The sequence below is a fragment of the Mastigoproctus giganteus genome, chromosome 12 (genome assembly GCF_048544385.1).
Source record: "Mastigoproctus giganteus isolate SK-2022 chromosome 12, ASM4854438v1, whole genome shotgun sequence".
Lineage (NCBI taxonomy): Eukaryota > Metazoa > Arthropoda > Arachnida > Uropygi > Thelyphonidae > Mastigoproctus > Mastigoproctus giganteus.
Genome location: NC_143586.1, coordinates 15,864,450 through 15,887,515, shown reverse-complemented (window position 1 = coordinate 15,887,515; position 23,066 = coordinate 15,864,450). Strand labels below are relative to the sequence as shown.

Below are 23,066 nucleotides of genomic sequence, written 5' to 3'. Positions count from 1 at the left end.
ACCAGACTTATATTTAAATATATGTTTAAAACACTATTAAAAAGGGCAGCCTGGTAAAAAATCCACTAAACACTCACCTTGTTTTAAACACTGATCTACGATGGGTTGGGTCACATTTTCGTTTGATTTTCTTACAGATTCTTCTACTTTACAGTCCCTCTTCAGCATCCAACAATAGTCAGCCATCATGTTGACATTTCATCTCCCATGAGACTCCACTACTTGATTTTCTATATCTTTAATGTCCTGGTGACATTAAAGATATAGAAAATCAAAACAAAACAAAGACAAAAAACTCATGCTGTTTTTTGCTAATACTTCCTAGATTTTCTGGGAAGTAGTCAGTGTGGAAGTGAAAAAATGTACCTTGACATGATGTTGCAACCCAGCTTTTTGAAGTTTGCCAACATTTTTCAACTATATTCTTGTAGTCTAGATCCTTGTTGTTCTCTATGAAGTTCTCAGCAACAGACCTGAAGCTAATTCATGCCTGTTTTTCTCTTTTATTCATAGTTCCCTCAAAATCTCTGTCTCTCACCAGTTTGCAAATTTGAGGTCTAACAAAAATACCTTGTTTTAGCTTTTCTTGTGTGATTGATGGGAATTTAGTACAAAAGGTAGTTGAAACAGGGACTTCCTGTTTTTGCAATTTTTCATCAAACTGGGTTTGATGAAAATAAATTTTTCATCAAACCCAGTTTGATAAGCAAGGGTAGAAGTAAGACAGTTTTGGAGTCTGCCATTGATTTATGAATTATGTTCTTTGATCCAAGCAACAAACTGCCCCTCTTTGGTCAGACCTTTACATCCCAGTGCTTACTCCTTGCCCAACCAACCCCACTCACACAAAAAAGCAATGCATTTTTGTGTAGCCAGATTGTTATCCCAGTAACATGCCTATCACTTTAAAGTCAGCATGAAGAAAACCTACAGCTTTCTTCATGCTTAATATTTGTCAACAATTTCTTAAAGTTTTCGTATGTTTTTTTTTTCAAATGCACTGAATGAGTTACTTTAATCATATACAGGCTTCCTAAACATGATTTTCCCAACAAAATCATACAATATGATTTTGTTGGGAATATCTATCTATTCTATTTGTATAGAATTTCTATCTAACTTTTTCCATTTCTGCCTAACTGTCACTGCATTGCACTCTTAATCATTGCCTCTAAGATTTTCTCTACCACTGAAGTAGTGAAACTAACCGGTCTGTAGTTATCGACTTCACCCTTAGAACCATCTTTATATATTGGCACTTCTCCAATTCAAAAGCTGCTTCCAAGCCTACCCAAAGATAGCCTCATAATTAACCTGAATGGTTTAATATGCTCTCTTGTTGCCTCCCTCAAAATTATTGGGTTTATGCCATCAACTCTGGCTCATATCATCAGATAAATGCATGTCCGTATTATCCTCCTAGCCCTCGACTAGCAGTTTCCTCGAACCCTCAGGGTATCTTCAGTGATTCTGGCAAAAACTCTTGAACCACATTTGCTTAAATGAACCGTCTCTAAAAAATAAATAATTCTTTTCACCTACAAATGCAGGCCACACTAATAAAAATTTTCCCCTCCTAATCTTGCAGACTTCCTCAAATCTAGAGTTAATCCACAGGTTTAATCCACAATTCTTTCAGCATGTAATCCCTTCTATTGGGTCTGGATAGAATTACAGACATATACACATTCTGAACTAGCTCATGGCATTTTTTGGCATGGTCTTATATTTATCCAACAAAATGGCAGGTCATGTTCATTTAATATCATTAGTCCCTACATGAATATAAATGCTCTCTTTACTCTTCTTAAAACCTGACAATCTGTTGGTAATGTCATCAGTTGTTGTGAACCAGAGTGTGTTTGCTCCTGGCAAACCACACTCTGGTTCTGCTCCACTTATCTTTATTGCAAAAAATGTTATCCATTTCCCTGACAATAGAATCTTCCAATAAAACTAAATCTCCTTCAGCCAAAGCAGTATGCTCTTGACTGTGCTGTTCTGGCACTCAAATTGGGGATGCATCACTTGGTGGGTCACGAAACACTTGAGTACCCAACGAGTTTCCAGTTACATTTGTTTCTAGGGCAAGCACCCATTTCTTCAGTGATTCAAATTCTTCTAAAAATGCACCAAGTTTTAATTTGACATCAGTACACTATTTATGTTGAGTGCAAAAATAAGAGTCATCAGTTAAACTTGGTTTGTGTACAAGGCCAACCTTTGAATACCTGCCACAAGCTAGCCATACAAGTAATGAGCTCATGAGTTGCAGTGGAAATGCCCCAGGCGATCTGAGTAATGATGTCCTTGGACTTTGTATTGAAAGCAGGTTTTGTAACAGCCATAATTTATGGTAATATTTGAACTTAAGAAAATTACAAAATTTAAAGTTACAATATATTACAGAATTTAAATTAACAAAGTATTATAGAATTTAAATTAACAAAGTATTATAGAATTTAAATTAACAAAGTATTACAGAAATTAAACTGTTAACGAAATTTTATCCACTGGTGAAGTTAAATGTAAACAACCGAAGTTAGCAGAAAGAGTTTAACTTAGCAGAAATACTTTAGAAATGTTAAGGATTAAATTCACAAAATATTGTAGAAATTAATTTCACAAAATTACTGAACTATGCTTTAAAAATTACAGAAATTAAATTTAAAAAATTTTCAAAAAAATTTAATCTACCAGATACCTGTTGTTAATCCTCCTTCAGTTAATCTCCTTCAAGAGCCAAATCGAAATACATCTGCTCTCTTCAGCTACCTACAGCAGAATACAACTTCTTGAATATCCACTACCTATTCCTTAAATGCTGATATTTAGGTAATTATCCAGTAAGGCAAAGATAACTTAATTAATTCCAATCCTTCTAAAAATCAGTCCTGTCTTATCTTGCAAAAAGGATTCTTATGTTCTTATGCTTATCTTTGATGACAGTAAGATTTCTAGACAAGATCACGTATGATTAGAGGTTAATCGGCGCCTCTGTAGCCAGGTAGGAAGGAGCAGCAGCAGCAGCAGTGCGTAGCACATGCTTCTTGATTAGACCTGGGTTCGAGCCTGTCACCACCAAATACTGAGGATGCGGAAAGGTCAGGGAATGACCACCGCATATTCCCGGAGCAATACGGCCTTAGTTGCTAATGCTCCTTGAAAAACCAAACAAATAACAATAGAGGTTAATCTATCAGAGATTACCCTGATTTCTAATCTCTTGGCATAATAAGCACGTCACAAATGTTGCTTCCTCTATATTTAAAATAACTGGGTTTTTCTCTTTTGCTCTCAAAGTTACTTTTCTTCTAAACTGCTACTCACCCTAAGTGCTTGGCACTGAGATAATTCAATTCCTTTAAAATTTTATCATTTCGATAATAAATTACTTAATCTACCACGAGATATAATAGTGTAGCATCTATCAATTTGTTAACATAATAATGAACAATCCCCTCTTGGAATAAAATATTTCAGTGAAACCATTAATACTTTTCCACATGAGCAGCACAAAAAACAAAGATATCAAACTGCAGCCATAGTGAATTACAGATTTCAGGTTTATAAATGAGAGAAAGGAAGAATATTAATTTGTTCCCGTGTTATGTTGATCAAAAGCTGAGAAATAATGGCAATTCTATTAAACTGCAACATATCTATTAAATATGTTTTTATTCATACAGCCTAACAGTTTTGCACATATTAGTGTTAATCTAACCGAAACAGTGGAGGAAGCTAAGCCATACCAGTGACTCTTGTGGCAATGTCAGTAAATAATATTATTGGGTAAACAATGGATAGAATACTGACAAATGGTTATTCGCTAGACAGTGACTGCCGGAACAATGACCACTTTTTGGGTAAACCTGGAGACCAGACAAACAAATGCTGTATGATTAGGATAATACTTAGCACTTCTCATCACAAAAAAAATTAGGATTTAATATTGTTGTTGCAAGTAAAGCAGCCTTTAATAATCATGAAGTAAAAGTTCTGTGCATGTAGTATACAGAAAAGTGTCTTCCTTTGTAAAAAATTGGATTTATTGTTGTTGCTAGGTATTGATGTAGAGAATTAAATATGCTTTAAAACTTAATATATATTATACATGTATAGATAGATATTTTATTGAATTAAGGTACAACCAGAAGTTTGTCTTGTAACTCATGCTTGAAGTACAACTGTGACTGTGTGGATAACAAATAAGAAGCCAAATACTGAAAATTAACATAAATGTTAAGCTTATACATATTATTGAAGTTATTCACTTACCCAGTCAATAACATTTTTGAATATTAAAGCAGGTGAAGTCAACAGGACTGTTGTTGGTGATGTTTCAGTTGTTGAAGCTTGGGGGTTGAGAATAACAAAATTTTAATCTACAGTAATAATACTGGAAACTTAATGCTGGTTGTTGCAAAGTTCACAAGTAATGAATGCTGTGAAGTTTAACCAAACCAAATTGCAATGAATGCTGTTGAATGAAAAGCAGAAGAGCACCAGTGCAAAGGTGAAAATGAATTTAAACAGTATTTAATATCATGCTACTTAAAACTCCACACTAGACTACACTTCTGAGGACCTTTCTTTTTTTATTTAGTTGTAAGTTATAAAAACAATGGAACATAAAGTAAAAATGTATAGTCTCTGTTGCACTTTACCAACAGTAATGTTGATTTTGTGGGTATATTAATATTTTTTTCTAAAATTGTGTTAGTGGGTTTTCTCTACATATTTTACAACTTATTCTTATCCAATTTTCAGAGGGCCAAATTGAATATTTACTACCATGGATAACTATACGTTCCAATATTTCTGGCACTTTTCGGCATATCATCCTTACCAGTTTAAAACCTGCTTCAAGTTATGAGTTTCGTGTAAGTGCTGTAAATGGAGTTGGGGAAGGAAATCCTAGTCCTTCTACATCGGTTGTAACTCTGCCACCTGAACGTAAGTACATCTTATATTTAGTTATAATCCAGTTTAAACCACTTATTGGCTGTTTGTTAAAGAATGATTTTTGCCCTCTTGTGAATCACATTTTTATACAAATACCATTCTATTCATATAAAAATGAAGTTTTTGTATAAATTGTTTTTATACTTTCTGCATCATCTGAGAAATTTTGATTATGAACTCCTAACTGCTAAGTTCTTTATCAACGGTAAAATACTTACTGAGATGGTATTTGAACAGTTAGAAAAATCCCCTAATACAATTAGGATATAATGCAAATTCACTTTTTCTGGATTTAGGGTTAATAGTATATACAGTCAAGATGATGACGATTTTCTGTAACATATTAAGTCTAAGACTGTATTATTGTAATTATGATCAGAAAATTTTGTAAGTTATTTTACAGCAGGTTGTATTCTGAAGCAGAATAAAATCACATAAAACATGTTTAAACTGGTTGTGGTGGTGCACAACTCTAACAAAAATGGTGGCATAGCACTTGACAAGTGGCATTTTTTATGAAAAACTTTAAATAAAAAGAAATCAAAGAAATAAATTTTTATAAGATGTAGTGTTTTTTTTACTATTTTTATATTTTGTTATCACTTGTTATTTCTGAAAATTAAAAAAAATAATAAATAAATTTAATCAGGCAAACAACATAGACTGAAATATGTTATTCTGATCTACTTTCCACTTGAAAAGACTGCTAAGCACATGAAATTTTAAACATACACATGTGTATACATTTTTGATTATTATATGTACAAAATATTTCTAAAAAATTAAAAAAAAAAAAAAAAAAAAATATATATATATATATATATATATATATATACATTCGAGATACTATTCCAAACTCAAATTTCATACTTTTTCAAAAGTTTATTTCAGATTTCTTGCACTTCACAGAACATGACATGACATGTGATACCTTCTTATCTTGCTTTCTGTAGAATAGAATCCTCTTTGAATGAATACATGTTTCTTTTCCATATCCTTACTATGTGAAAACAATAAAGTGCTCATGTTAATTACTCCATTAAAACCTTGGAAAAATTCAAGAACTATTGCTTTGACTATATTTAGGAAGCTAGAAATAATTTCAGCTTTTGAATTATTAATCAAAAGACAATGGGAAGTGCTATTTTTGAAAGAAATCTCTCAGGTGTCATGCCTGACATAATTTTAATAATTGATTTAATTTTTCTTTTCTTTTTTAATGTAAACTCCAAATATGAAAGACATTCATATTTGGAGTTTTTACGTGAACTAGTAGTATGCAGTACTCCACATGGGTTGAAGACTGAGAAATCAGAAGATACTTGACATTAGATTTGAATTTCTGCTCTATATTGTAATGTTCAGGAAATATATGTAAAGAAAAATTGTTCCAGAAAAAAAAAAAGGAGTGAATGATGAAGAGAAAATGTTGGTTCTATGAGTTGGTAGTTGTACAGTAAATAGATGCTAACTGCTTGTAGCTCATGTTAAGATTAGTTTGGAAGAGAGTGGGGGAATTACAGATGCCATTTCAGCAGAACTGTCTATGGAAATATCTATTGAAAAGGCATACAGCAGAAACACTAAGTCTGTGAGACAGAGTGGAGAGACTTTGTACGCAATGAGTCATTAATTAACCTAACTGCCCTCGTTTGAATGAGAGCCTACATTTGCATTACTTGAATAATTTAAAAAAGCATACAGCTGTTATTTTTGCTGCAAGGTTGGGGACCAAGACAAATGCTGGGCACCTCATATTTGCTTGTACTTCTAATCTCCGTAACTAGTTAAATCACAAAGGCTGCTCAATGCCGTAGCCAGGTGGGCAGGAGCAGCAGTGCGTAGCACACGCTTCTTGATTAGACCAGGGTTCGAGCCTGTGACCACCAAATACAGAGAATGTGGAAAGGTCAGGGAATGACCACCGCATATCCCCGCAGCAATATGGCCTTAGTTGCTAATGCTCCTAAAAACCAAACAACAAACAGCTGCTCAATGCCTTTCGCCTTGTCTACAGTATGAAGAGAGCTTTCAGGTTATATTTTCGACTATTATTTTTGTATAGTAACACCTCTTCAGCAGGGGATTTCCAAGAAAAAAAAGTGGACCTTAAGCTACCCCAATATACCATCTGCTATTCGATCGGTACCTCACAGAAAAGGACTTCTCGTGGGGTATCAGTTAGCTGAATATGTTTTGGAATCTGATGAAGGTCAGGTGCGGCCGAGTCAAATCACTTGAACCCTCCACATCAACAGATCCGACTTTATTTCCAGTTTCCCCTCTGCAGAGCTACACAGAATTGCACAAAATGAATTAAATGAGCTTATCAGAGACCTTGATTTACCAAATAATTCAACAGTGAATTACACAAAATGAATTGAATGAGCTTATCAGAGATCTACCAAAAAATAAGGCAGAACTTTAAGGCTCAAGACTGCAACAGTATAATCTCCTTCAAGATAATGTTAGTGTCTGTATACTGATGCTGCCAAGAGGATTTAACCCAGTTTTTTAAAATGGAAAATAACCTTGCCTGCACCAAAATTAATGGTTTAATTGACTCACTTAATATTGACTACAACCCTCAAGACTAGAGAAACAACAAAGCAGATAACTATAAACAGCTGGTGAGAAACCTGTCATCATACCATAAATTCTTCTGAATTGAGTTTAAAAGCAGTGCTACCACATAATTGGCAATGTAGTACCCATCAATTCCAATAGGCCATGCAGTTCATATGAAAGAATCATACGATAACATAAAGCTTCTTATTGAATCCATCAACTACAAGCAGTACCGATGGCAGATTTGTGATGACCAAAAAGTTATTACCACCTTATTAGAATGCAGCAGGGAAACACAAAATTTTGCTATTTTCTTTGCAAATGAGATAGTAGAGCATAGTCCTCTCATTACACAAGAAAAGACTTGCCTTCAAGGCAATCACTTGATCTGGAGATAAAAAAAAAAATGTCCATTACAGACCGCTAATTTAGCCGAGAAAAATCCTGTTATATAAAATACATAAAATTGGGACTTATGAAAAAATTTTTTAAGGCCATGGATCAGCTTGCAAATACCTCAAAGAAAAATTTTCAAGACTTAATGAGGCCAAAATAAAGGAAGGTGTTTTCATTGGTACACAGATACAGGACCTTCTCAAGAATGAACACTTTGGCCAGATCCTCCATGGTGATGAGAAAGCAGCCTAGGATGCTTTCAAACTTGTAGCAACAAACTTTCTGGAAAACAACAAAGCAGATAACTATAAACAGCTTGTGAGAAACCTTCTGTCATCATACCATAAATTAGGCTACAACTTTTCATTAAAAATGCACTTTCTTCATTCCCATTCCATCTGCACAGCCGACCGGGCTAGCCGAGTGGGTAAAGTACCTGCCCGGCAACCCAAAGGTCGCGGGTTCGATTCCCGCCTCGGGCTTGGATCAAAGTACTGCAAAAACCTTGGGAGGTGCAATATGGCCATAGAAGCCGATGCGCCAACAACTACCAAATCAAAAAAAAAAAAAAAAAAAAAATCAAATCACCATCTGCACGTAAATACTCTTGTCATACTCTTCACAATCTTTCAGTCTGTATATTACTCCTACTCTCATTATGTTATTGCTTTGAACTAACTCATACCACACAGATTCTAGTTGGCAGATGTAAATTCATCATTAACTCAGCAAACACAGTGCAGAAATATGTATATATTAATATTTGTGTGTGTGTGTGTGTGTGTGTGTGTGTGTGTGTGTGTGTGTGTGTGTGTGTGTGTGTGTCAAGTCTCCGTATCTGAGTGGTCAAGAGCAGGGGTACAATAGCACATGCTGTTTGGTTGCACTGGAGTTCAAGCCACTCCGACTGGGCTAGCCAGGTGGGTAAACTGCCTGGCAACCCAGAGGTCGCGGGTTCGAATCCCGCCTCGGGCTTGGATCAAAGTACTGCAAAAACCTTGGGAGGTGCATTATGGCCACAGAAGTCGATGCGCCAACAACTACCCAAAAAAAAAAAAAAAAAAAAAAGCTCAAGCCACTGACTGCTAAATATGGTTGATTTGTCAACCTGTACTGGACTAGCATGGCAGATTATGGTCCATTCCCTCAACATGACCTGCTGAGGAGGCCTCCATCCTGCAGTGGATTGGCAATGGCTGCAGATTTATATTATATCAGACCTATTAATTCCACCTTGCATATATATATATAAAAAAAAAAAAAAAAATCGACCAGAAATCATAAAATTCCTGGAATATGTATAAACAGATATTTTGCAAAGTCTTAAATAAGCAACAAGAAGTGGCGTTATAAGTTGAAATAAACAAATATTTAGTTGAACTGCCCCTGGCCCTGATGACAGCAGCACACCATCAAGACATTGACAAGATCAATTTCTGAAGATAATCAACTGATAGTAAGTGGTTCCAAACATGAATTATGGTGGCTTCCTGAAATTCACAACGTATCTTTGGTTTCTTTCTGGCAACTGCAGATTCCAAACGATGCCAACAGTTCTCTAGGATTCAGGTCCGTGCTGTTTTCTGGCGAGCTAAGAGTTGTAATGGACCGTTCTTCCAACCATTTTTTCACCTGTAACAAATGTAAACACATTACTGTCGAACCTCTAATGCAGAAATGAAGCTTAAGTAACTACAGAAGCGCCTACTTACACTTTTTGCCCGATGACAAGGAGCAGAGTCGTCCTGAAAGATGCAGTTACTTGGCAGGTTCAAATGGTCTCTAATGGTTGGCAGCAGTTTGCCTTCCAATATAGCCAGGTATCCATTGGCATTTACGGAACCTTTTATAAACTGCAGGTGACCTACTCCGTGATATGAAATGCACTCCCATATCATTTGACTGGTAGGGAATTTCATTGTAGACACCACACAGTCTGGATGGTATTCTTCACCACATCTATGGCGAATCGTTTGTCTCCCATCAGAGCCATGCAGGTTGAATTTCATCTCATTCGAGAAAATAACTGACTTCCACTGCTCAGGGGTCCATTTGACATGCTCCTTACACCAAATTAATCGGGCCTTTGTCATTTTTTGTGTGAGGAGGGCTTCTCCTGAGGATGACAGGCTACAAGTCCATTTTTGAAGAGCCATCTTCTGATTTTTACTGCACTTGCTACCACTCCTGTATGTTCTTCCCATTCTCTTTTCAGCTCAGACGAAGAAGCTTTATGGTTTCTAAGGCATAAGCGCTTCAAAACACGGTCCTGTTTTGGCATAGAGACTCGTTTGCATCTGGTTCCTTTTTTCCTATCAGCAGAACCAGTATTCTCGAGTTCGGAAAGAAATCTACCCACTGTCAACTGATTACAAGACACTCTATAAGCAGTATGACAGGAAGAACATCCTTTCTCACGTAGAGCAACAATAGCACTCTTTCTTTATGGCATCAACTGCATGTAACTCACCATCCTGACACAAGCAAGGAATGACTGCAACTCTTGCAGAGCGTGCTTATATAGCTGAAAGTAACAGCTGATGCAATATTACATCATCACCTATGCTTGTTGATCTTATCTGATGCAATCTGTACTGAAAATTGTAATTGTCATCCGAATATACTTACTTACGTTTTTCGGACGACAATTACAGTTTTAAGGGGTAATGCACTTTCTTTGAACACCTGTGTGTGTAATTTTTATTTAGATTAATACACATTGTGGAATTATGTGAGATTAGCTGCATTACAGGTGTATTAACCCTGTATGCCACTGACTAACGATGTGTGCTTAGAAGCACAGAGTTAAGGCGTCAGGTCTTTACTTAATCTAATAAAGGCCTGACATAGTCGAATGGTCTGGAGCGTGAGTGCAGTAGCACATGCCCTTTGAGTGGACCGGGGTTCAAGCCTGTGACTACTAAATACAATTAACGTTAGTATTAATGATTTTTTTTGGAACTCCGCTGAACTGGTGGTTGTGCTGGAGTATAAACAAAAACATGTTTTTTTTTTTAATGCTAAAAACTAAAACTAATGTTAATACTAATATTATCATTATTAATGCATTCATCCATATGGACATTACTCTTTCGGGGCTTCAGTGGAGAAATGACCGAACAAGGTTTTTAAATAAAATTTCTAAAATGATATGCAACTTAAAGACAGTAAAATAATAAAGTTTAATAGTTCTTGTTATTGATTACACCCATAGTTATCAAGAGGTATAAATTTCATCCAGTAATAAATTGAAGGCACCAAAATGTATAAGCAGCATAATATGCATAAAAAAGAAAAAAATTATAGTGGCATAATATTAAAAGGACACAATGGTGAAACATTGTTATGTTAATCATAAAAGTATTTACATCTTGTTTTGATGACTATATTAATATCAGACTGAAATGCTGACTTCTAGATATAATTGATTTCAGTCATTACTATCTTTTAATTGTTTTTACCTGTCATTTAGCTCCAGGAGGTCCACCTCAAGGGGTTGTAGGGGGTGCACGTTCATCAACATCTGTGATGCTGCAGTGGCAGGTAATATATTACTCTCTTATTTTGTACTTAGGACATATTTATAGTGTCACTGATCTGAAAATTGACATCCATATTTTTGTTAAATAATTTTGTGTAGTTTTTATAATAAAATGGGCAAACCTTAAAGCAAAGAAAGTAGATGAATGTTAATAGAAATACAGTGCACGTTGCTTATTGTGATAATGAATAACGTTATCATTCAAATAATTTATCATTTTCATAAAGTCTTGATCAGATGTATACTAATACATAGAAAAACAACATTTATTGTAATCAGTGCTTTGGTTTATGTTATTGCTTTTTTTTCCCTTACAATTTATGCAAGTGCAGAGGAAACAATTATGTAACATCCTGATTCATTCTTGATGTTATTACTGCATGAAAGAAAGTACAGGTAGGTCCCGTTTTACGATGATCCATTTTATGACTTTTCACATTAACAACTATTTCAAAATATTACCTAAAAAAAAATTGAAAATAACAAAAAAAAATCGCAACTCAGTAGCAAATCGCAGCAATGCATGAGTCCAAACACACACTATGCATTTCTTTTGTTTCTCATGGTGCATTGTGGATGGAATGGTAGCGATGCCAAGAGTTGTTTACGTTCAGTGTGCCGTGTTGGTTTCGTTGCGAATTTTCCCTCAATTGTTAATGGGTTACACAGTGTTATTATAGTGCTATTTCTCATTAATAATAATAATTTTTGTGTAACCATGAGCTCTAAGCATAGGACAGTGTCTGTGCTGGGGGGGGGTGTGCAAAAAGAGCGTAAAACATTAACAATTAAGGAGAAAATGGATGTGATTCACCACATGGTGTCTGGTGAGCATTAGTCAGATGTGTGTAAAGCATTGAGTTTTAGTGCCTTCTACTGTATAACGATTATGAACAATGTTGATAAAATAAAGCGCACATACACAGGGATAACAAGTGTGTCAACAATATGAACCAAAATAATGTTTCTGTTACACAGGTGGTAATTCTGGACAAGGCAAAGTCATTATTTGATGAAATACGCTAGGAGTCTGGTAACACTGAAACATTTACGACCAGCAAAGGGTGGTTTCATCTGTTTAAAAACCATTCTAAAATTCACAATGTGGAAAGTGTCTGGTGAGGCTGCTGATGTTGCAGTGGCAGAAAAGTGTCCTTTCAAATTTTTGAATTTAAAGTATATTTAAATGCTTAATAGACGAAGGCAACTACCACCCTGATTTAGTTTTTAATGTGGATGAAACGGGCTGTATTTGAAAAAAATTGCCAAGTTGGACGTACATCGCCTGTGAGGAGAGGTCTTCCCCTGGTTTCAAAGTTGCAAAAGATCAGTTGACATTGCTTCTGGGTGGCAATGCATCAGGAACATTTAAACTCAAACTGATGTTGGTGTACCATTCAGAGAAGCCTCGTGTAATGAAAGGCATGGTGAAGACACAACTTTGTGTGTTTTGGCACTCTAACGAAAAAGTGTGGGTGACTCAGGCAATTTTTAGCGAATGGTACACCTCATACTTTTGTCCAGAGCTTGCTCAGTTTTGTGCAGCAAATGACTTGCCTCCCAAAGTCCTATTGGTGTTGCACAATGCCCCAGGACGCCTAGCCAACCTCCAAGAAATCCAAATGATCATTTGGAGTTGAGATTGTGTATTTGCCTCCCAATACAACTTCACTTTTGCAACCGATGGACCAGGGTGTAATTGTGATCTTTAAGGCATATTATTTGCATACGACTTGCAAAGGGATTGTTGAGGCTGTGCAGTCTGCTATAACTGAGGGACTTCTGGAAGTCGTATAACATCCTGAGTGTCATCACAAACATTAATTCTGCCTGGGAGGAAGTGGCACAGTCCTGCATGAATGGCGTCTGATGTAAATTGTGGCCTGAAGCAGTGATTGATTTTGTAAGGTTTGAGCCAGTTTCGGAAGTGGCTAAAGATGTTTCTTGCATGGCTATGGATGTTGGCATTGACAACATTGATCCAGACAATGTTGACCAGTTGCTAAAGAGTCATGGTGAGCCACTTTCCAGGGAGAAATTGGAGTAACTGACTGTGCAACTTCAACAACATGAGGCTGACACACCAGAGGAGTGGAAGAGTTGGAGCCAATCAGAACATTAAAAACAAAACATATTCAGAGTGCTCTTGCCAAAATTCGTAGTGCATTTGATGAACTTTATGATAATGATCCTGATTGGGAATCAGGATCCATGGCATCCAAAGAGGTGTCAACATGATGTTGAAGCCTTTCTATAACATCTTGGAAGAAAGAAGTAGGAAGTCATGCCAGACGTCAGTACTACAGTTCTTGACAAAGAACAGAAAGGAACCCTCAGAACACGATGACCCTCAACCAGGAACCTCCCATTAATGTCACCCCATTACAATTGTCACATAAAATATCAGTGAAGTAAATATGTACTCAAGCAATGACTCCACAAGAGACAAAGTAAGTTAAAATTTTATTTTATTAATTGTTTTATGTATAATTATAAATAAAACATGTGCATTGAATGTTTAAAATATTTAATTTATAAAGAACAGAAATATTATTACATACTTGGGAAAATTTTGGAACCTATCATTCAATTACATTTTAATTTGGTCTTGTTTTACAACTTTTCATTTTACGACCCTGTTTTGCTGGAACCTAACGCTGTCGTAAAACAGGTTCTACCTCTACTGCATCTATGCTCCTACAGATGTAACTGTTTTAGAGTAAAGCATTAATGCTTTTGTAATTCTTGGTTTTAATATTTTCTTTTTATTTCGTATGTTTGGTACGGATTTTTTAATTTTTTAGCTGAGAGATTTAATAACTAAGGAAAAGTGGAAAAGAAATTGTTGATGTTAAACATAAGAAAGGCACCTGGGGTGGATGGGATCTATCAATTATGTTAAGGGAGGCAACAAAAGACGTAAGCAAACCTTTAGCCATAATTACGAGAGCATCCTTGGATTTAGGAAGGTCCAAATGCAAAGTACTGCATATGGGCAGCAGTAACCCCAGAGTAACGTACCAACTGTGTAGTACTACACTCAGGATAGTGGAGAATGAAAAATATCCAAGGGTAATTGTGCAGTCAGATGTGAAGTTTTCTGAGCAGTGCAGATGAGCTGCAAGAGTAGCTCATGGGATCTTGTCAATGATATACAATAATTTTGCTAGCAGGGATAAGGAGGTGATTATCCCCTTGTATAAGGCAATGGTCGGACCACACCTTGAATACTTCATTACAGGTCTGGTGGCCTCATTTTAGGAAAGATATAGAGCTGCTGGAACGAGTACAGAGGAGGACAATGAGATTGGTGAGTGGGGCAAAGAATTTCTCTTATCAAGAAAGGCTTAAGTTCTGCAAATTGCAGCGTCTGGAAACTAGGCACCTGTGAGGGGATCTGATTGAGGTGTATACGACCTTGAATGGTTTGAGCAAGCTAATTGCTGATGGGATTCTTCTTCATGCTCAGATTTTGTGCCTGAGGGAGAATAAATTCAAATTGAGGAAAGTCAGTTGTAGAATAGATGTGCAGAAATTTTCCTTTAGCCAGTAGGTGGTTGGTTGCTGGAGCAAACATCCACCTGTTGTTGTGGAAGTTTGACAGCTTAAATTTGCTTTCTTGCATCATAATGCTAAAGCTGATGAAAGTTTCTAGGTAGGTTTAGTTCTTTTTTCAGTTAACTTTGTTTTCTTACTGTGAATATTGATGTGAACAGGGATGTGTGAATCAATAAAATTTTTTAGTTGTCTACAAAGTAAGATCTCTGTGCATTTGGCATTACTTCCATTTCCCCCCCCCTCCACACCTCACATACATACTACTCAACTTTTCTCCACACATGGTTAGCAGAATTATGCACTATCTGGATGCCTCCTGTTTTGTTCAGCAGACTATCTAGTGGGCAGTTGCAAAAACCTCTTTTAAAGATGTACCGTTGGAATATTGTGTCTTGCCATTATCCCCATCATAATGGTATGATAAAGATGGAGAAAAATGGCAATAGAAGAAGGATAATGGAAAGAGCATAATTATTTATAAATTATTACTTATGAAGATTCCTAAACTGGTGCTTGTCTGGTATCTGAATGTCACTAAATGTGATAGGCAGCAAAACACTACTATGGGATGAAATAATATTTGATAACGAAGTAAAAAAGTTGCTGAATAAATCTTAAGTAGATGATATTTGCAGGTTTTTTTTTTTTTTTTTTAAGTTTTCTTCAGTGTCAAGTTATAAGCAGTCAAATGTTTTTGACTATGTTACAAAAAGTCAAACAGGCACAATTATGCATAACTGTTGATAGTATTGGGATTATGTTTTGTTTTCGTCCTAGTGTTTTTCTCATTCTCAATCTGCTGCCATTCACTGCCGAAAGCCATGCTGGTCAGCTTGGCTTCCATGAAATTTCAACGTCATTCTCTCATATTTTCATTTTGTTTTGCATTGGATTTTAATTACAGTTTTATTCATTTAACATCTACAGTATAGCATTTCTGGAGTACTTTTTTAATTATTGTTTTGTGCACATACGACAATCATATATTTAACATACTTTCACAGGATTTAATACTTTGAAATGTAAAATCATTTTGATCATATTTGAGTTCAATTTTTACAGGATAAAAAAAGTCAAAAACTGAAGGCCTAACAATGGAATGGAAATGGCTGTTTATATATTAGTACACCTGGGAGTTTTTTTTCCAAGACAAAAAAAAGTTCAAAAATGGCCAATAGGTGGCTATGAAAGAGCAAAAAGAGAATGAAAATGCAGTATTTACTAAAAAAATAATACTTTATAGTCAACAAAAAGTTAGTACGGTTAACAATCTCTGTGTATCTTTCCTCATTATCTAGTAGACCCTAGTTAAAGAATTGTGTTATCTGCTTTTATAATTGCATTCAATTTTCAGTTTAAATGCTGATGTGTCATGATTGATTGCCTGTACTAGAGAAGTTGGGAAATATTTATAGACCTGATAATTATAAGAGACTTAGATGTAATTGTGACTAGTAGCCAAGCTGCTAGAATAGCTCATGAAAGTTCTGTGAGAGTTCTACAGGAACTTTGCTAGCAGGCGTGAAGGGATTATCAAATGAAGTGATTTTTTTTTTTTTTTTGCTGACGCCATTTAAGCCATACCTCATTTTGTCAATAATAATACTATGGTTCCATAATTAAAAGTCCTTGTGGGGAGGGGGAGAATTTAAGAGATCTCTCAGGTTAAGGATGCAGAAATGTTGATTAAAGATGTGCTCTATACCAAATATATAGCCCATAGAAAGGCTTTCACATTGCTTCAATGACATAATCTTGAATGAATGCTATATTATCAAGAGAAGCATATTCATTATTTTCAGTAAATTGCTCAGGATAATGGTCTCTATTAATTATGCATATTTCCAAATAGTCTTTTGATAATCTTTACAATGAAGAAAGGTCTGATAATAGTGGTTGGCTAGAAAGTCTCACTGTATTGCTGAAAATCCTAGCCCAATCCTTGTTTACTACAGAGCAATTTAAGTGATTTTCATTCATCTACAGGACAGTTGATAACCAGCACAATCCTAATGTATGTTTAGTCCTATATCCAAACTTATAGAGTTGTTTCATCTGATGTGGAAATTTATACAAACTTACACCTAAGCCTTTCCAAACAGTATTCCAGGGAATTCCTTTAAAGTCAAGAGGTGACCAACACTGGATATTGCCAAACTTTTAAGTTTGCTAATTTTGTACTGCTTCAATTCTCAACATGCTGTTATGCTTCAACTGTCTCCCCTTCAATTTTTTCAGTTTTTGTATTTATTATTATTTTATTATTATTATTTTTTTTCAAATTTTTTTCTTCAATTTTTTTTTTTGTATGCTTTATTTCTTTTGAACTACATACTGTGCATTTGATAGACAACTACATGTAGGTTTAGGAGTGTGAGGTGAGGTCATCTTTCTCAAATCCTTAACAATATTCAAAACAATCTCCCTTAAACAAGGCAGTCTTCTTACACCCCTTTGTGGTTGAAATGGTCTCAGTGCTACAATACTCGATTTTTGCAATGATTTTTATATTAAAGCTGATCTTAGGCATGAGAGATCAGCTACCTTACCATGAGTTATTCTAGATTTTTCACCCTGCACAACATGCATAGCTTCCTGTGAATATACACTTATATAGACAAAATAGATTACATGGATGTGAGCCATTGAAAATAATAATAGGTACACCACTTTGAAGGAGGTGTAGTGTAAAACACTATATCGTTTAAGGTAACTAAATGCATTATGAAGTTGAGAAACTCTAACACTACATGTTAGTCCCTTAGGTACACCAGTTTTGCCTAGTGTTTTTAATCCAGCATGGAGAAACATTTACTGCAAGGCAAAGAGTGGTTTTATAGTGCCAAAAAAGGAGGGGCGGGGGTGTTTGACAAGAGTTAAATTATAAGTTTAATTTAACTCTCATCAAAGTTAAATTAAACTTATCATTAAAATGAAGAGTTAAGTTTAATTTAACTCTTAATTTTAATTTGAGTTAAAATACAGGGGATCCTCAGTATCCGAGGATAATTGATTCCAGAAAATTCCACTTAAAATGGGGACCAATTTTCTTAATGTTTATTATTTAAATAAAACTAAATGCAACAAGGCATAATATTTTAAGAGTTTAAGATTCTATATCTATATAAATCGGTGTAGATACACCATAGACAACTCTTAAAGAAAAACTATGATAGTAGTGTGAAAAGCATCATTTCATCTGTATCTCATATTGTGGTCATCCTACACAACAAGTTGCCCACATATTGCACTACCTCAAATAAGGAACACTTCACTAATAGAGGTCAACAATAGTCTTCTCTTAAATAGAGAAGACTATGTTACCTATTCTTGGTAGGCACACACCACCCAGACGGCACCGTTTCAAAGCATGTTGGTTTTTCATCGGTGAGTGGGCAGGTACCCTGGTATTGCAAGTGAAGCATTTGTTATTTGAGGTAGTGCAATACATGGGCAACTCGTGAAGGATGAGTAGATATGGTGTATCTACACCGATATTATATAGTAATGTTTAAAAAATGGATGAAGGAACTGAAAAATGAGAAAATTATTTTATTAGACATTTTTTATTAAAAAATGTTACACAATGTAAGGTTAAGTAAAGTTTATTGAAGTTGCGCTATTTTTCAGTTGTACGAATAAAGAATGAATCCAGAGTTTTTTTTTTTTGTATTTTTTCAGATAAAATTGTCGTAGCATTTAGTTATGTCTTTAACTTCATGCTTAAATTTTTTTTTTTGCACAATCATGAAGAAGATTGTTCTCAAAAAAAATATTCAAGTTCTTGGTCAATTTTAGCAAGAGAACAAGCTTTAATTTTCAAATCCTCGTAACTGTGGGGACTCGGATGATGAATACTCGGATACTGGAGACCTCCTGTATATGCAAATAAAAGAATTTGTTTTTCTTATTTTTAAATGTGGTTTTATATTTTACAAACAGCCACCAAAAAAAGTGTGGCGGGGTGGGGGGGTATTTCATGAGTTAAATTATATATTTTAACTCTTAATTTTAATTTGAGTTAAAATATATGAAAATAAAAGTTTTTATTTATTTATTTTTCTTATTTTTAAATAATTTTTCTTTTTCAGCCTCCGTCAGAAGAAGCTCGCAATGGAGAATTGCTTGGGTATGTGATCCGGTACAAGTTAGCAGGCTATGCTGCTAGTCCATGGGCATACCATAATATAACCAATGAAGCCCAGCACAATTTCTTGTTGCAGGATCTCATTGTATGGCAAAAATATGATATTCAAGTGGCTGCTTATAATGAGAAAGGTGTTGGCACGTACAGTGACAGCATTTATATTCGAACAAGAGAAGGAGGTAATACACAAATTGTTTGAATGAGCATAAAAAATCATTATAAAAATAGTTCAACATTTTAAATTCTTAAGAATTCAATTACTGTTTTAAAGATTTACAGTATGTGTATATTTGACATAATGTTTAAATGGCATGTTAATGAAAGATCTTATCTAAGTAATCAGTAATCGGAACTCTGTGCTATTATAGGATTATTGTTGCTATGTAACTGAAACAATACAGGTACAGGTTCCCGACTTACATAATACTCAACTTCCATAAATTCGACTTTATGTAAGTTTTTGCCAGCCGGTGTAAACTTAAAAAATATGGAAATGCAATTTGCATCCCATAGGAATAAATGGAGGTATTGTTAAAGCATCGCAATGTGAACCCAATAACACATTGTTATTATGGTAATTCATTCCAGGACCTCGGAAGTTGAAATTTTCGCTATATAACTAAACTATTTATCTCTCTAAAAGGTCATTTTTATAATGGAGCGCTACCCTTTCATTGTTATCATATATTCCCCAAGTCAAGTTTGTGGCAAGCAACGGGTGGTTTAACCCATTGCTTATCATACTTTAATGTTGTCGAAACCAGGGCAATGCTGGTTTCCACAACGTTAAAGTATGCAGTGAAGCCACCAGTGCCGATTCTGCAACAGCAGAAAAATTTTGTGATGTGTTGGAAAAAATACCCTTCTAAATTTTCAGTCTGCAGCGGCATACTTATCAGATGGAGATGTTGATTCTGGCAATGATGCTCAAAAGATAAAACTTTCTGACATTATGCCTGTCACCCTCCCTTTTTTTGTAATTTTATAATTTTGAAATTTTTGTAATTGCATACTTTTGTAATTTTTGCTACGCATGAGATAAAAAAAAAAATTGAATAAATAATTCTATTTACATTTCTGTTGAACATTTCTTTTTTTGTTTCAATCAAATTCACCAAGCATAGTTGTGAGTGCTGCATAAGCCTTTAGGGAAAATCCGACACGTAAAATTTGACTTGCACAGAGTTTCGCAGGATGCAACCCTTACATCAGTCGGGGAGTACCTGTATTATGTTATAGCATTTTCAAATGCCATTCTGCGCTTTTTATCCTAAAGTACTTAAGCAATGGTAAATCCTGCTACAAAAGTTTGGTAATGGGGAAATATCTCTTAATTCTCCCTGAATACTTTTCATCCTTTCTGCCTTTAAAGTATTAACCCAATTTAACATACAAAATATATCTTTATCATACAGTTATAGATATAAATGCACTGAAGTCCAAAAGTTAAGCTACAGCTGTAAATTCTGAGACATAAGAAATGTATGCAAGGCATATTTTATACCCTATCAAATTTTTGGGGAACAGAATTATTGTAAGACTCGGTTATATTGAATGTTATAATAAAAGTTGCTGGCTATCATCTCCCTATGGCATCTTGCTGTTACAAGTACAGTGCAACCTCGATATAACACGCCTTTTCATACCATGGGTTTGGATATACTGTGGGTATGAGGTATGATCATATCCCCAAAACAAATTATGAAAAAAAAAATAAGTGTGTTCAAAGAACTAGCGATTTCATATCGGAAACTGTAAAAAATGAATACGGTATATACTAAGATCTACTGTATATCCTACTGCGGTATTTCCAAGAGGGGAAATTAACTTAAAATTAGCTGCATATTCACTTCGATATTTTCAGTCGCAGTGTAATTTTTGTAAACAACAGGACTTGTCAGAGAATAATTACTGTAGACTCCTAGTTTCTCCCCTCAGCTAGAGATGCAGTAAAAAAGTAGATCAGTGGAATGCCAATTACAAATAGCTATCTCTGGAGGGAAATATGGCTACCATTCGTCAAGTGCATTATATTAGTTACAAAGTACATTTTTTTTTAAACAGCAGAACATGACATCCTTTCTTCAACCAGCTATTACTCTTTGGATAGCAAAATCTGTTAAGGGCTAAACTAGACAGAAATATACATGAACCGACAAGTGATTTATGGAGAAATCACGGGATTTCACTTTGGCACTATAATAGGCTGGACAGTATGGTATTGATTTTAGTTTTCTCAAAACACAGTAAATTCTAGAGCATCAGAAATATAGACAGCAAAATTAATAAATCAATAGGACTGAAGTAATGGCGAATAAAAGAAAAAAATTATGCAGTTGAAGAAAAGTTAAAGATTATTGAAAGAGTTGAGTAGTGAAACAAAATGTGGTATAAGGAAGGTTGTTCAAGAAAACAGTAGTTGAATGAATAAACGAGGAAGATGAAAAGTTGGTTCTGTGAATTTGAAGTTGGACAGTAAATGGATGTTGAACTGTTTGAACTGTTTTGAAAGAGAAAGAGCAGGAATTATAGAAACCAATTCAGAAGAACAGTGCCCATGGAAGTATCTATAGAAAAGGCATGCAGCAGAAACAGTACATCTATGAGACAAAGAGTGGAGAGACTCTGTTAGAGATGAGTCGTTAATTAGCCTAATTGCCCTCTTCTGAATGGAATCTAGAAGACTGAGAGAGGTTTTGGGGGCACCAGCCCAGATGTGGAAACAATATTCCATGGTAGGGCGGATTTGCGATTTGTACAGAGTGAACAGCTGTTTGGAAGAAAAGTAATGAAGCGAAAGAGAAAATCAAGTTTTTTAGATGCAGAGGAAGCAATATTTATAATGTGCTTGTGCCAAGAGAGATTAGAAGTCAGGGTAATCCCCAAAATAGATATATCATCTTGCCTAGAAATTGGAATGTCACCAAAGATAAGCATAGGAGCAGAAGAATCTTTTTTCGAGATATAAAACAAGACTGAGTTTCATAAGGATTGAAATCAACAAAGTTGTCTTTGCTCCACTGGAGATCGCATTTAAGGAATTGGTAGCAGATATTCGAATAGTTGAAGCTGATTGAGCAGGGCAAGGTTTCTCAAACTGGAATGCAATGTGCTATCATCAGCAAAACTATGGATAGGATTTCCAGTCAATGGAAGAAGGTTATTAATTTACAAAAGGAAAAGAGTGAGGGAAAGAACTGAACCTTGGGGGACACCAGCATTAGTGGAGAAGTTAGAAGACAGAGAGCCAGCTACCATCACCCTCAGTGAGCGGTCAGAGAGAAAACTGGATAACCAATTACAAAAACCAGTTGGTAAACCATAAGATGGAAGTTTGTTTAGAAGACCTTTATGCCAAACACAAGCAAAAACCTTTGAGATGTTAAGAGCAACTGCTTGCATTTCACCAAACTTTTCCATTGAATTAGTCCATAAATGGGTAACATAAGCCAGAATATCACCAGTGGATCGAACTGACGGAATACATACTGGCGATTGTTGATCAGACGGTAGGTTTCTAGATAGTTTGAGTTGGCTGTTAATTGATATCTCCATTACTTTAGAAAGAGTACAAGTAATTGCAATGGGATGATAATTGGATGGGAGTGATTTGTCACCCTTTTTAGGAACTGGCTGTATGTGAGCAAATTTCCAAGCAGAAGGAAAAACACCTTTGGAATAAGAAAGTGAAAAAATGCAGCAAAGAACAGGAGTAAGTTCAGGAGCACAGGTTTTGAGAACAAGTGGAGAAATATCATCAGGACCTGGAGCTTTCGTAGCATCAAGATTCGTCAAAATCCTTCTGACATCCTTTTGACGGAAGACTACGGGAGGTACTGAATGTAGCGTGCTGGGAATGGTGGGAGATATTCATAATAACTGCACAATCAT

At 35.3% G+C, this 23,066-nt stretch overlaps 1 protein-coding gene across 1 annotated transcript in view; it reads left to right on the top strand.

Annotated features, from left to right (window-relative positions):
- The window catches only part of sdk (sidekick cell adhesion molecule), a 341,294-nt gene that overhangs the window by 100,685 nt on the left and 217,543 nt on the right, over positions 1–23,066 (top strand). Inside the window, exons 11-13 of the mRNA XM_090386436.1 lie at positions 4,771–4,956; positions 11,402–11,472; positions 19,120–19,354. Coding sequence (XP_090242562.1) covers positions 4,771–4,956; positions 11,402–11,472; positions 19,120–19,354 — 492 coding nt within the window. The remainder of the gene's footprint in view (positions 1–4,770; positions 4,957–11,401; positions 11,473–19,119; positions 19,355–23,066) is intronic.